This window comes from Trichomycterus rosablanca, chromosome 10 (genome assembly GCF_030014385.1).
Source record: "Trichomycterus rosablanca isolate fTriRos1 chromosome 10, fTriRos1.hap1, whole genome shotgun sequence".
In the NCBI taxonomy this organism is placed as follows: domain Eukaryota; kingdom Metazoa; phylum Chordata; class Actinopteri; order Siluriformes; family Trichomycteridae; genus Trichomycterus; species Trichomycterus rosablanca.
The window spans coordinates 29,245,804-29,259,730 of NC_085997.1; the positions used below are offsets into that span (position 1 = coordinate 29,245,804).

The 13,927-nt window shown below is 39.2% G+C and overlaps 1 protein-coding gene across 1 annotated transcript in view; it reads right to left on the minus strand.

The window, feature by feature from the left end:
- Positions 1-13,927, minus strand: part of cacna1g (calcium channel, voltage-dependent, T type, alpha 1G subunit) — a 349,320-nt gene that overhangs the window by 136,340 nt on the left and 199,053 nt on the right. The window contains exon 5 of the mRNA XM_063003080.1: positions 12,448-12,545. Coding sequence (XP_062859150.1) covers positions 12,448-12,545 — 98 coding nt within the window. The remainder of the gene's footprint in view (positions 1-12,447; positions 12,546-13,927) is intronic.

The following is a 13,927-nucleotide window of genomic DNA, read 5'->3' on the forward strand; positions in this document are numbered from 1 at the left end:
TACAAGGTGGACCAACTAGGTAGGAGTGTCTAATAGAGTGGACAGTGAGTGGACACGGTATTTAAAAACTCCAGCAGCGCTGCTGTGTCTGATCCACTCATACCAGCACAACACACACTAACACACTACCACCATGTCAATGTCACTGCTGAGAATGATCCACCACCTAAATAATACCTGCTCTGTGGTGGTCCTGTGGGGGTCCTGGACTACAGTCAGTAATTGTAGAACTACAAAGTGCTTCTATATGGTAAGTGGAGCTGAAAAAATTGACAATGAGTATAGAAACAAGGAGGTGGTTTTAATGATATGGCTGATCAGTGTATCAGTGCTAAAGCTGTTTAGCAGATATTACAACATACTTAAGCTTAGTCATGCATTAACAACTACTAATATACTCTATGTACTGATGCAACACATGATTTATTTTTACTACATAGTAATAGCAGATTATTGCACACATAAATGTTACTGCACACTAATAGAAAATGTATGCACACATGAGGTAGTTATTACAAACGGATAGATGACTAGTGAATGTGTGGCATGACTACATATTACTGACTAATTTAAATGACAAGATTCTAACTACAGTAGACCCTTGAGTTACGAACGGTTTACCATACAAACATTTTGGGTTACAAACTATCTTTTTTAACTTAACGTACAAACAAATTTCGGATTACGAACCGAAATGCGCGAAACACGTGACGTCATGAACAAGTTGACTCTGACCATATATATAAATCGAAACTTGATATATATAAATCGAAACCTGATATATATAAATTGAAACGCTGATATATATAAATTGAAACTTGATATATATAAATCGAAACCTGATATATATAAATCGAAACCTGATATATATAAACTGAAACCTGATATATATAAATTGAAACTTGATATATATATATATAATGAAACCTGATATATATCAATTGAAACTTGATATATATATATAATGAAACCTGATATATATCAATTGAAACTTGATATATATAAATCAAAACCTGATATATATAAATTGAAACTTGATATATATAAATCGAAACTTGAATGAAACAGGGCAGGGCAGGATGAAAGATGATTGGGGGGTAGATTTCATTCCATATATATATATATATATACAGTGTATCACAAAAGTGAGTACACCCCTCACATTTCTGCAGATATTTAAGTATATCTTTTCATGGGACAACACTGACAAAATGACACTTTGACACAATGAAAAGTAGTCTGTGTGCAGCTTATATAACAGTGTAAATTTATTCTTCCCTCAAAATAACTCAATATACAGCCATTAATGTCTAAACCACCGGCAACAAAAGTGAGTACACCCCTAAGAGACTACACCCCTAAATGTCCAAATTGAGCACTGCTTGTCATTTTCCCTCCAAAATGTCATGTGATTTGTTAGTGTTACTAGGTCTCAGGTGTGCATAGGGAGCAGGTGTGTTCAATTTAGTAGTACAGCTCTCACACTCTCTCATACTGGTCACTGAAAGTTCCAACATGGCACCTCATGGCAAAGAACTCTCTGAGGATCTTAAAAGACGAATTGTTGCGCTACATGAAGATGGCCAAGGCTACAAGAAGATTGCCAACACCCTGAAACTGAGCTGCAGCACAGTGGCCAAGATCATCCAGCGTTTTAAAAGAGCAGGGTCCACTCAGAACAGACCTCGCGTTGGTCGTCCAAAGAAGCTGAGTGCACGTGCTCAGCGTCACATCCAACTGCTGTCTTTGAAAGATAGGCGCAGGAGTGCTGTCAGCATTGCTGCAGAGATTGAAAAGGTGGGGGGTCAGCCTGTCAGTGCTCAGACCATACGCCGCACACTACATCAAATTGGTCTGCATGGCCGTCACCCCAGAAGGAAGCCTCTTCTGAAGTCTCTACACAAGAAAGCCCGCAAACAGTTTGCTGAAGACATGTCAACAAAGGACATGGATTACTGGAACCATGTCCAATGGTCTGATGAGACCAAGATTAATTTGTTTGGTTCAGATGGTCTCAAGCATGTGTGGCGGCAATCAGGTGAGGAGTACAAAGATAAGTGTGTCATGCCTACAGTCAAGCATGGTGGTGGGAATGCCATGGTCTGGGGCTGCATGAGTGCAGCAGGTGTTGGGGAGTTACATCTCATTGAGGGACACATGAACTCCAATAAGTACTGTGAAATACTGAAGCAGAGCATGATCCCCTCCCTCCGGAAAATGGGTCGCAGGGCAGTGTTCCAGCATGATAATGACCCCAAACACACCTCTAAGACGACCACTGCTTTATTGAAGAGGCTGAGGGTAAAGGTGATGGACTGGCCAAGCATGTCTCCAGACCTAAACCCAATAGAACATCTTTGGGGCATCCTCAAGCGGAAGGTGGAGGAGCGCAAAGTCTCGAATATCCGCCAGCTCCGTGATGTCGTCATGGAGGAGTGGAAAAGCATTCCAGTGGCAACCTGTGAAGCTCTGGTAAACTCCATGCACAGGAGAGTTAAGGCAGTTCTGGGAAATAATGGTGGCCACACAAAATATTGACACTTCAGGAACTTTCACTAAGGGGTGTACTCACTTTTGTTGCCGGTGGTTTAGACATTAATGGCTGTATATTGAGTTATTTTGAGGGAAGAATAAATTTACACTGTTATATAAGCTGCACACAGACTACTTTTCATTGTGTCAAAGTGTCATTTTGTCAGTGTTGTCCCATGAAAAGATATACTTAAATATCTGCAGAAATGTGAGGGGTGTACTCACTTTTGTGATACACTGTATATACTGTATATATATATATATATATATCAGGTTTCAATTTATATATATCAAGTTTCAATTTATATATATTAAGTTTCAATTTATATATATCAGGTTTCAATTTATATATATCAAGTTTCAATTTATATATATCAGGTTTCAATTTATATATATCAAGTTTCAATATATATATATTAAGTTTCAATTTATATATATCAGGTTTCAATTTATATATATCAAGTTTCAATTGATATATATCAAGTTTCAATTGATATATATCAGGTTTCAATTTATATATATCAGGTTTCGATTTATATATATCAAGTTTCAATTTATATATATATCAAGTTTCGATTTATATATATCAGGTTTTGATTTATATATATCAAGTTTCAATTTATATATATCAAGTTTTGATTTATATATATCAGGTTTTGATTTATATATATCAGGTTTCGATTTATATACATCAAGTTTCAATTTATATATATCAGTGTTTCAATTTATATATATCAAGTTTCAATTTATATATATCAGGTTTCGATTTATATATATCAGCGTTTGCTATATATTTCCTGTTTGGCTTGCCATAATATATATATACAGGTCCTTCTCAAAAAATTAGCATATTGTGATAAAGTTCATTATTTTCCATAATGTAATGATAAAAATTAAACTTTCATATATTTTAGATTCATTGCACACCAACTGAAATATTTCAGGTCTTTTATTGTTTTAATGCTGATGATTTTGGCATACAGCTCATGAAAACCCAAAATTCCTATCTCAAAAAATTAGCATATCATAAAAAGGTTCTCTAAACGAGCTATTAACCTAATCATCTGAATCAACGAATTAACTCTAAACACCTGCAAAAGATTCCTGAGGCTTTTAAAAACTCCCAGCCTGGTTCATTACTCAAAACCGCAATCATGGGTAAGACTGCCGACCTGACTGCTGTCCAGAAGGCCATCATTGACACCCTCAAGCAAGAGGGTAAGACACAGAAAGAAATTTCTGAACGAATAGGCTGTTCCCAGAGTGCTGTATCAAGGCACCTCAGTGGGAAGTCTGTGGGAAGGAAAAAGTGTGGCAGAAAACGCTGCACAACGAGAAGAGGTGACCGGACCCTGAGGAAAATTGTGGAGAAGGGCCGATTCCAGACCTTGGGGGACCTGCGGAAGCAGTGGACTGAGTCTGGAGTAGAAACATCCAGAGCCACCGTGCACAGGCATGTGCAGGAAATGGGCTACAGGTGCCGCATTCCCCAGGTCAAGCCACTTTTGAACCAGAAACAGCGGCAGAAGCGCCTGACCTGGGCTACAGAGAAGCAGCACTGGACTGTTGCTCAGTGGTCCAAAGTACTGTTTTCGGAAATCAAGGTGCCAGAGTCTGGAGGAAGACTGGGGAGAAGGAAATGCCAAAATGCCTGAAGTCCAGTGTCAAGTACCCACAGTCAGTGATGGTCTGGGGTGCCATGTCAGCTGCTGGTGTTGGTCCACTGTGTTTTATCAAGGGCATGGTCAATGCAGCTAGCTATCAGGAGATTTTGGAGCACTTCATGCTTCCATCTGCTGAAAAGCTTTATGGAGATGAAGATTTCATTTTTCAGCACGACCTGGCACCTGCTCACAGTGCCAAAACCACTGGTGAATGGTTTACTGACCATGGTATTACTGTGCTCAATTGGCTTGCCAACTCTCCTGACCTGAACCCCATAGAGAATCTGTGGGATATTGTGAAGAGAAAGTTGAGAGACACAAGACCCAACACTCTGGATGAGCTTAAGGCCGCTATCGAAGCATCCTGGGCCTCCATAACACCTCAGCAGTGCCACAGGCTGATTGCCTCCATGCCACGCTGCATTGAAGCAGTCATTTCTGCAAAAGGATTCCCGACCAAGTATTGAGTGCATAACTGAACATAATTATTTGAAGGTTGACTTTTTTTGTATTAAAAACACTTTTCTTTTATTGGTCGGATGAAATATGCTAATTTTTTGAGATTTTGGGTTTTCATGAGCTGTATGCCAAAATCATCAGTATTAAAACAATAAAAGACCTGAAATATTTCAGTTGGTGTGCAATGAATCTAAAATATATGAAAGTTTAATTTTTATCATTACATTATGGAAAATAATGAACTTTATCACAATATGCTAATTTTTTGAGAAGGACCTGTATATATACTGTATATACAGTGAGCAAAAATTCGGACAGCGGATGGTGTTTTTCCGGTGTTTTCTTTATATTTTGTAAAATATATTTGTTAAAATGTCCCCAAAGAATGTGCAGAGAAAGCGTAGTGTTGAAAAATTTTAAAATCTATTACATTTGTTGTACAGTATAATTACTTCTGCCAGTAGCTGTCACTGTGTATCAGACAGAGGGGACAGTGAGTGAGAGAGAAGAAGGAATTCGGCTCAGTAAAGTATTCTTTCTTTCGTGCAATTACACCTACAAAATACAACACTATTGAAATAAAGAAGGAAATAATAGAGAAATATGAGAGTTATTGTTGTTTCTGCTAGATACATTTCATTAAAAAAAAGGGAAATGTATTATGGTGTATGGTACAGCACACGTACTGTACTGAAATGTGATGTGTTTTTTTATGTACAGTACAGTACTACTGTGTATTGTTGTTTATTATTGTTTATTACAGTAATGTCTATTCTATAATTTAAGATACACTTGTATTTATAACAAAAAAGATCATTTAAGACATTAGAGAGGTTAGGTAAGGGGGTGATAACTAACGAACATTTTGACTTAAGAACAGCCCTTCTGAACCAATTAAATTCGTAAGTCAAGGGTCTACTGTATATAATAATAGCAAGCTCATGCATTTATGGTATGGGACTATGCCATGATAGCTGATTAATGTGTTCATGACATATGATGTACTATAACCTATTACATTAATTCCACATAAAATGACACAACACTTTGGTGGGCATTATCAAGCTAATATTAAGGCTGTGTATCAATGCTCAAAAATTGATCAAAGATTTTCACTTTATAAGTATGTCATTATGTAAACAGGAAGGTGTGAAGCTTTGTGGGTCTTCCTCTGAGATCTTGAATGCATATTCAGTTCACACTATGATAAATACCTAATCCAACATCATTTATTTAGACAAACAACCATGCAGCACTGATCAACAAGCATGAGTGCTCGGGAAATGAAAATACCAATGTCAGTGTTGTCTCCGGACACTTCTGCTGCTGTGTTTTATTTATTTGGTGCCTTGAACTGAATGGTTGACTTGACTCTAGACAGTGATCCACAATTATAGCTGACTACATTTATGACACACAACAATACATTATTCGCATGTTCATGGTAATGCACTCATGTTACTGCATATAAATATGTGACTACTGTACTGGAGAACATTTGAGACATTAGTGCATACTAACAGCTGATATCATATGTATGAGATATAGTTACTACATATTAATAGCTGACTAATGCATGCATAATGGAATGCACAATTTATGTTATGTATACATGACACGCATAACCCAGCTTGTTTGAAAGCTGGGGTCAGAGCACAGGGTCAACCATTGTTTGGGGACAGTGGTAGCCTACAGGGTAGAGCTTTGGGCTATCAATCAAAAAGTTGAGAGTTTGAATCCCGGCTCGGCCATACTGCCACTGTTGGGCTCTTGAGCAAAGACCTCTGTACAGTGGCTAATCCTGTGCTCTGACCCCAGCTTCCAAACAAGCTGGGATATGCGAAGATACAATATTTTGTTGTACTGTACACCTGTAGGGCAGCAGGTGGCTCGGTGGGTAGAACTGTCGCCTCACAGCAAGAAGGTCTTGGGTTCGATCCACAGGCAGGGAGGTCCGGGTCCTTTCTGTGTGGAGTTTGCATGTTCTCCAAGTGTCTGCGTGGGTTTCCTCCGGGAGCTCCGGTTTCCTCCCACAGTCCAAAAACATGCAGTCAGGTTAATTGGAGACACTGAATTGCCCTATAGATGTATATGTGTACGTGTGTCTGCCTTGTGATGGACTGGCTGGGATAGGCTCCAGCAGCCCCCCGCGACCCCAAGTGGATATGCGGTTAAGAAAGTGAGTAAGTGTACACCTGTATATGTATATATGACAAATAAAGGCATTTATATTATATATTATGGCAAGCCAATCAGGAAAAATATAGCAAACACTGATATATATGAAATGAAACTCGATATATACATATAAAATAAAAACTTATATATATAAAATGAAACTTGATATATATAAAATGAAAACTGATATATTATCAGTATTCATTCCATATATATCTAATTTTATTTTATATATATCAGTCTTCATTCCATATATATCTGTTTTTATTCTAAATATCAGTTCCATTTTATATATATACATATCGGTTTTCATTCCACATGTATCAGTTTCATTCCAAATATATCAAGTTTCATTCCATATACAGTATATCAGTGTTTGCTACATATATTTCCTGTTTTGCTTGCCATTATAATATATATAATATATATATACAGTATATACAGTGTATCACAAAAGTGAGTACACCCCTCACATTTCTGCAAATATTTTATTATATCTTTTCATGGGACAACACTATAGACATGAAACTTGGATATAACTTAGAGTAGTCAGTGTACAGCTTGTATAGCAGTGTAGATTTACTGTCTTCTGAAAATAACTCAACACACAGCCATTAATGTCTAAATAGCTGGCAACATAAGTGAGTACACCCCACAGTGAACATGTCCAAATTGTGCCCAAATGTGTCGTTGTCCCTCCCTGGTGTCATGTGTCAAGGTCCCAGGTGTAAATGGGGAGCAGGGCTGTTAAATTTGGTGTTTTGGGTACAATTCTCTTATACTGGCCACTGGATATTCAACATGGCACCTCATGGCAAAGAACTCTCTGAGGATGTGAGAAATAGAATTGTTGCTCTCCACAAAGATGGCCTGGGCTATAAGAAGATTGCTAACACCCTGAAACTGAGCTACAGCATGGTGGCCAAGGTCATACAGCGGTTTTCCAGGACAGGTTCCACTCGGAACAGGCTTCGCCAGGGTCGACCAAAGAAGTTGAGTCCACGTGTTCGGCGTCATATCCAGAGGTTGGCTTTAAAAAATAGACACATGAGTGCTGCCAGCATTGCTGCAGAGGTTGAAGACGTGGGAGGTCAGCCTGTCAGTGCTCAGACCATACGCCGCACACTGCATCAACTCGGTCTGCATGGTCGTCATCCCAGAAGGAAGCTGACGCACAAGAAAGCCAGCAAACAGTTTGCTGAAAACAAGCAGTCCAAGAGCATGGATTACTGGAATGCCCTGTGGTCTGATGAGACCAAGATAAACTTGTTTGGCTCAGATGGTGTCCAGCATGTGTGGCGGCGCCCTGGTGAGAAGTACCAAGACAACTGTATCTTGCCTACAGTCAAGCATGGTGGTGGTAGCATCATGGTCTTGGGCTGCATGAGTGCTGCTGGCACTGGGAAGCTGCAGTTCATTGAGGGAAACATGAATTGCAACATGTACTGTGACATTCTGAAACAGAGCATGATCCCCTCCCTTTGAAAACTGGGCCTCATGGCAGTTTTCCAACAGGATAACGACCCCAAACACAACCTCCAAGATGACAACTGCCTTGCTGAGGAAGCTGAAGGTAAAGGTGATGGACTAAACCCAATTGAGCACCTGTGGCGCATCCTCAAGTGGAAGGTGGAGGAGTTCAAGGTGTCTAACATCCACCAGCTCCGTGATGTCATCATGGAGGAGTGGAAGAGGATTCCAGTAGCAACCTGTGCAGCTCTGGTGAATTCCATGCCCAGGAGGGTTAAGGCAGTGCTGGATAATAATGGTGGTCACACAAAATATTGACACTTTGGGCACAATTTGGACATGTTCACTGTGGGGTGTACTTACTTATGTTGCCAGCTATTTAGACATTAATGGCTGTGTGTTGAGTTATTTTCAGAAGACAGTAAATCTACACTGCTATACAAGCTGTACACTGACTACTGTAAGTTATATCCAAGTTTCATGTCTATAGTGTTGTCCCATGAAAAGATATAATGAAATATTTGCAGAAATGTGAGGGGTGTACTCACTTTTGTGATACACTGTATATATATAATGAGAATAATATACCATATAATAACACCACTAGAACTTGCTTTCAGCCACTATGATCTGAAAGTGTGTTGTCTGATTTCGTGCCAGTGCTTCTGGGTGGCTCTGGATGCCGTGCAAGCCTGACCTAAAAGAAGCAGTAAGCGTATTGATAACTGAATGTATGAACTATGCAATGCACTGTAGACTCAATTTGCTTGTATATTTTATTCCCATTTACACATACAACCCTTTACTAAATCATATCCTAAATAGATCTGCATCTTTTCCTGGAATTCTTTATTAACCTCCTAGTCATATCGGCCTCATCGCTTAGTTTTTATCAATGTTCTTGCTTTTGACTGGTGCATCAAGGGGTTAACACAACCTTGAGAAAATATTCTCTGAAGAGGACCTTTTAATATCCTTTCCTTGCTTATACATTCCCTTAAAAAGCCATTCCATGAGATTCCATGAGGCCAGTAGTCGGCCCAGTACTGCGGTAGAAAGACACCCTTGGGATTATCTGCTCTTTTAAGTCATTCACTTATGCCAAACAGTGCCTAATACTAAAAGCACAGGGGAATGAAAAGGCAGAAGCTTTTATTTTAAGGAAATCTATCCCAGGCCGGTGTAAACCACACTCCACATCATCCCTTGCTTAGCTGCAAATTGAGAAATAGATATTTTACGGCAAAAAAAAACAACCAATATATTATGTATACTATAATACAGTGTTTACACAACTGTGCTCATGATAGCATAACCTCCAATTAATATAAAAGGTCAATATCTTTCCAACAACGTGATTTAGGAAATAGTGTTTTATGTCCGTGATTTCACTTCCTCTCTAAGCAATACTTATTAAGGCTTGCTACAATGGATGCGCGCACATATTGATTCATATACCCACAGTATAAAGACTTGTATAAATCATTATTGAGATCTAGTGGATATTGTTTCTATAAACACAAGTGGTTCATTTTTCAGTTTTGTCTCTGCTATGTGTACTTACTGATTCATTGACTCATTTTGTGCACCCAAGTCACCGTTATTTAATGGTCAGAACCCCCACAGGACCACTACAGAGTAGGGTCTTATTTAGGTGGTGGATCATTCTCAGCACTGCAGTGACAATGACATGGTGGATGATATGAGTGGATCAGAAACAGCAGCGCTGCTGGAGTTTTTAAATACCGTGTCCACTCACTGTCCACTCTATTAGACACTCCTACCTAGTTGGTCCACATTGTAGACGTAAAGTCAGAGACGATCGCTCATCTATTGCTGCTGTTTGAGTTGGTCATCTTCTAGATCATCAGTGGTCTGGTGGTGGACTATTCTCAGTCCAGCAGTGACAGTGAGGTGTTTAAAAACGTATCCAATCATACCAGCACAACACACACAAACACACCACCACCTTGTCATTGTCACTGCAGTGCTGAGAATCATCCACCACGTAAATATATATACGTATATATATACTGGTGCTTACCACCACCCTGATTGAGGAGAGCGAACTGACACACGCCCCCTCCGACACGTGAGCAGTAGCCGACTGCATCTTTTCACCTGCACAAGTTGAGTTCATATGTAGATCAGCTTTGTGTATGAAAAGCCACACCCTGATCAGCATTATTCCTCTACTCTGTGCAGACGCCATCTATCAGCCAGCAGAGGTCATAACTGCATCACTTATGAGGTCCCTATCCAGCTCCCTCCCTGGATGAACAACAGCCAAACCCCACCTGGAGATCAAACTCAGGACCATCTTGCTGTGAGGCGACAGTGCTACCCACCGAGCCACTGTGCCGCCAGTTTTACATTAGAGTAAAAGTATGTTTAATAATCAAGTAGAATTAGTAACTTAATTCAACTACATTTTAAAGCAGATAAAAATGCATTTTGGGGGATTTTTTTACTTTACTTTTGACAGTGTATTTATTTATTTTTTGTAGTAAGTTCTATCCAAAGTGACCCAATGCATTTTTGTTAAATATGTGAGTTAGAAATAGACTTTGATACATTTTGTCAGTTGTTTAGCAGTATAAGTTGAAGAGAATGTACATACTGTATATAGATTGGCTGTCTAGCTTTATATTTTCCAATCAATAAACTTAGTGTTTTTCACCGTCTCTGTTTTGAGCTGGACAGCTAAATGATGGATGGTTGTAAGTTTGCCTCCTATTACTTCACTTCATGTTATGATTAGAAATGTTAAAGTGGAAAATTGACAAATGAGGCCCACCTAAGAGACTCTCAGGCTCCCATTTCCCAAATTACACTCCACAGCAGGTGAGGAGCAGATAAAATTATTTTCAGATTAATTCCACCATTAGGCCGCTAATCAACCCGAGAGACTCTTGATCAGCAAATAAGACTACTGCTCCTACATGGCTGGCCTTGTACGACTGATTGACACAGGGATTAATTATGTAGTTGTGCGGTGAGAGAAGTGGATGTAAACACTTCTGCCATCACGGCTCAGTGTGTCACCTCAGGACTGCCTAAACTGTCACTGACTGTCTGTAAAAATGGTTCTGTCTCAAATCACTCATTTTCTATACTGCTTAACCTAAGCATGGTCACGCAGGGGGTAGTGAGGTGGTGCTGGAGCCAATCTCAGCTCTCAATGGGCACAAGGCACCCAGTCTATGACAGGAAACACACACACACACATAGATTTTGGTATCTCTAATTAACCAGAGGCGGCACGGTGGCTCGGTGGGTAGCACTGTCGCCTCACAGCAAGAAGGTCCTGGGTTCGATCCCTAGGTGGGGTGGGCTGGGTCCTTTCTCTGCGGAGTTTGCATGTTCTCCCCGTGTCTGTTTGGGTTTTTTCTGGGAGCTCCGGTTTCCTCCCACAGTCCAAAAACATGCAGTCAAGTTAATTGGAGACACTGAATTGCCCTATAGGAGAATGTGTGTGTGTGTGTCTGCCCTGCGATGGATTGGCGCCCCGTCCAGGGTGTAACTGTGTGCCTTGCGCCCATTTAAAAGCAGGGATAGGCTCCAGCACCCCCCCACCCCCGCGACCCTAAAACACTGATGGCATCCAGTGCGCTGCCGTTCTACATTATAGCTTCAGAACAGCAGGTTAATAAGCAGCTCATTCAATCACACTGAACAAAACTTCCACCCGGCAAATTCCCGATATCAATAATTCAAAACGCTAGTCTATGTTGACAGTCACTAACCAAGAAGAAAATACACCCTCAGATTGTCAGTAAAAAGATACATTATATTATTCATTCCACTATGGAATTGTCTGTCTGAGTGTGTTTAAAGAACTGAAAGAAAAAATCCATAAATCTTTAGTCCCTAAACCCAGGACAGCATGAAAAGAGCAGTGAAAAGAAGCAGCTGATATAGCTCTGGCTGGGAAACAGAGTTCCTTACTGGCTAGACATGCTTTCAGCTGCTGGAAAGAAAACTGCTACTGTACATCTCTGAGCAGCTACATTTCAATAAATGTCAAAGAGATCATATTCAGCTACCACAAAACCATGATTATGGAATAACTGTGCATAACGGTTTCCTATTAAATAAAGACGGAATGGTAAATTAGCTGTAAAAAAGTGTAATTGATACTCACTGGGCACTCGGTTGATAGCTCGGAGAGGCCTCAGCACTCTGACAGTACGGACAGCTGACAAACTGACATTCTGCAGATTGAGAGAGTATTCCAGCATCCTGTAAAACAAAACAAGAAATTAATTTAACAAAATGCCTTAAACTAAAAAGTTCAAGTATGCTTTTGGAGAATATCTGATGCCTAGTAGAGTATAAGGACTTTATGTATTAATTTCTTTATTAGTATTGTAACGTCATGTTTTACACACTTTGGTTACATTCATGACAAAAACGGTAGTTACTGGTTACACAAGATTCATCAGTTCAAGTCTTTTTTTAAATTTTGTATCTCCAATTCACCTCACTTGCATGTCTTTGGACTGAGGGAGGAAACCCACTTAGACACGGGCCAGGAGGATGGAGGTCCCTGCTGAGTCTGGTTCCTCTCAAGGTTTCTACCTGAGTTTTTCCTTGACACTGTCACCTTCGGTTTGCTCAACAGGGGTTTTTGGTCTGTTGGTCCTTGCTTTGAGACAATGTCCATTGTAAAAAGCGCTATACAAATACATTTGACTTGACTTGGGAAATCAAATCAAATCAAATCAAGGTTTATTTGTCACACACATAGTCATACACAGTACAACTGGCAGTGAAATGCTTTTGTGACTGCTCCCCCTGTGGCTCCCGCCACAGTAATAAAAAAATCTACAAAATAGTTAAAATATATATTATACAAAAAAATATAGAAATGTTTTTAAATGTAAGAATGTAGAAACATTAGAAAAATTAACAATATAATTAAAAAAGAGCAATTTAAAGTAAACAATTGTGTAAAGTGACAAATAGTGCAGAAACTGTGCAACATAATGCTATACAGATGTGATTAATACACAATTACCAATCTATACATATACATACTGTACATACTGTATATACACGCATATACAGTACTTATATACACATACATATGTCCACATATATACACACATACATATATATATATATATATATATATATATATATATATATATATATATATATACATATACATTAGATGTATAGCATTATGTTGCACAGTTTCTGCACTACTTGTCACTTTACACAATTGTAAAGTGACATGGAAGAACATGTAAACTCCAAACAGAAATGACCTGAAAATCGAACCCAGTACCTGCTTGCTGTGAGGCGACAGTGCTATCCAATGAGCCACTGTGCCACCCAAGTATGAAGAATTAAAATTTTTAAAAAAGAATTACAAATAAAAAATCATTAAGAGCCAATATTTTAATTTTAAAGCTCAAGTTGAAAACATAACACGAGGAGGCTATAATACCTCCAAAAATGATCTGTTGTAAGTAATAAGACTTAACCTTTGTAGCACTAACATGCCTTTACCACTACACAAAAAAATAAACTGGCAGTTTATACCCACAGGTTCCCCTAATGCACAACAGTGACCAATGTGCAAGGACAGACAATAATGTGCTTCTTCGTAGACTTCT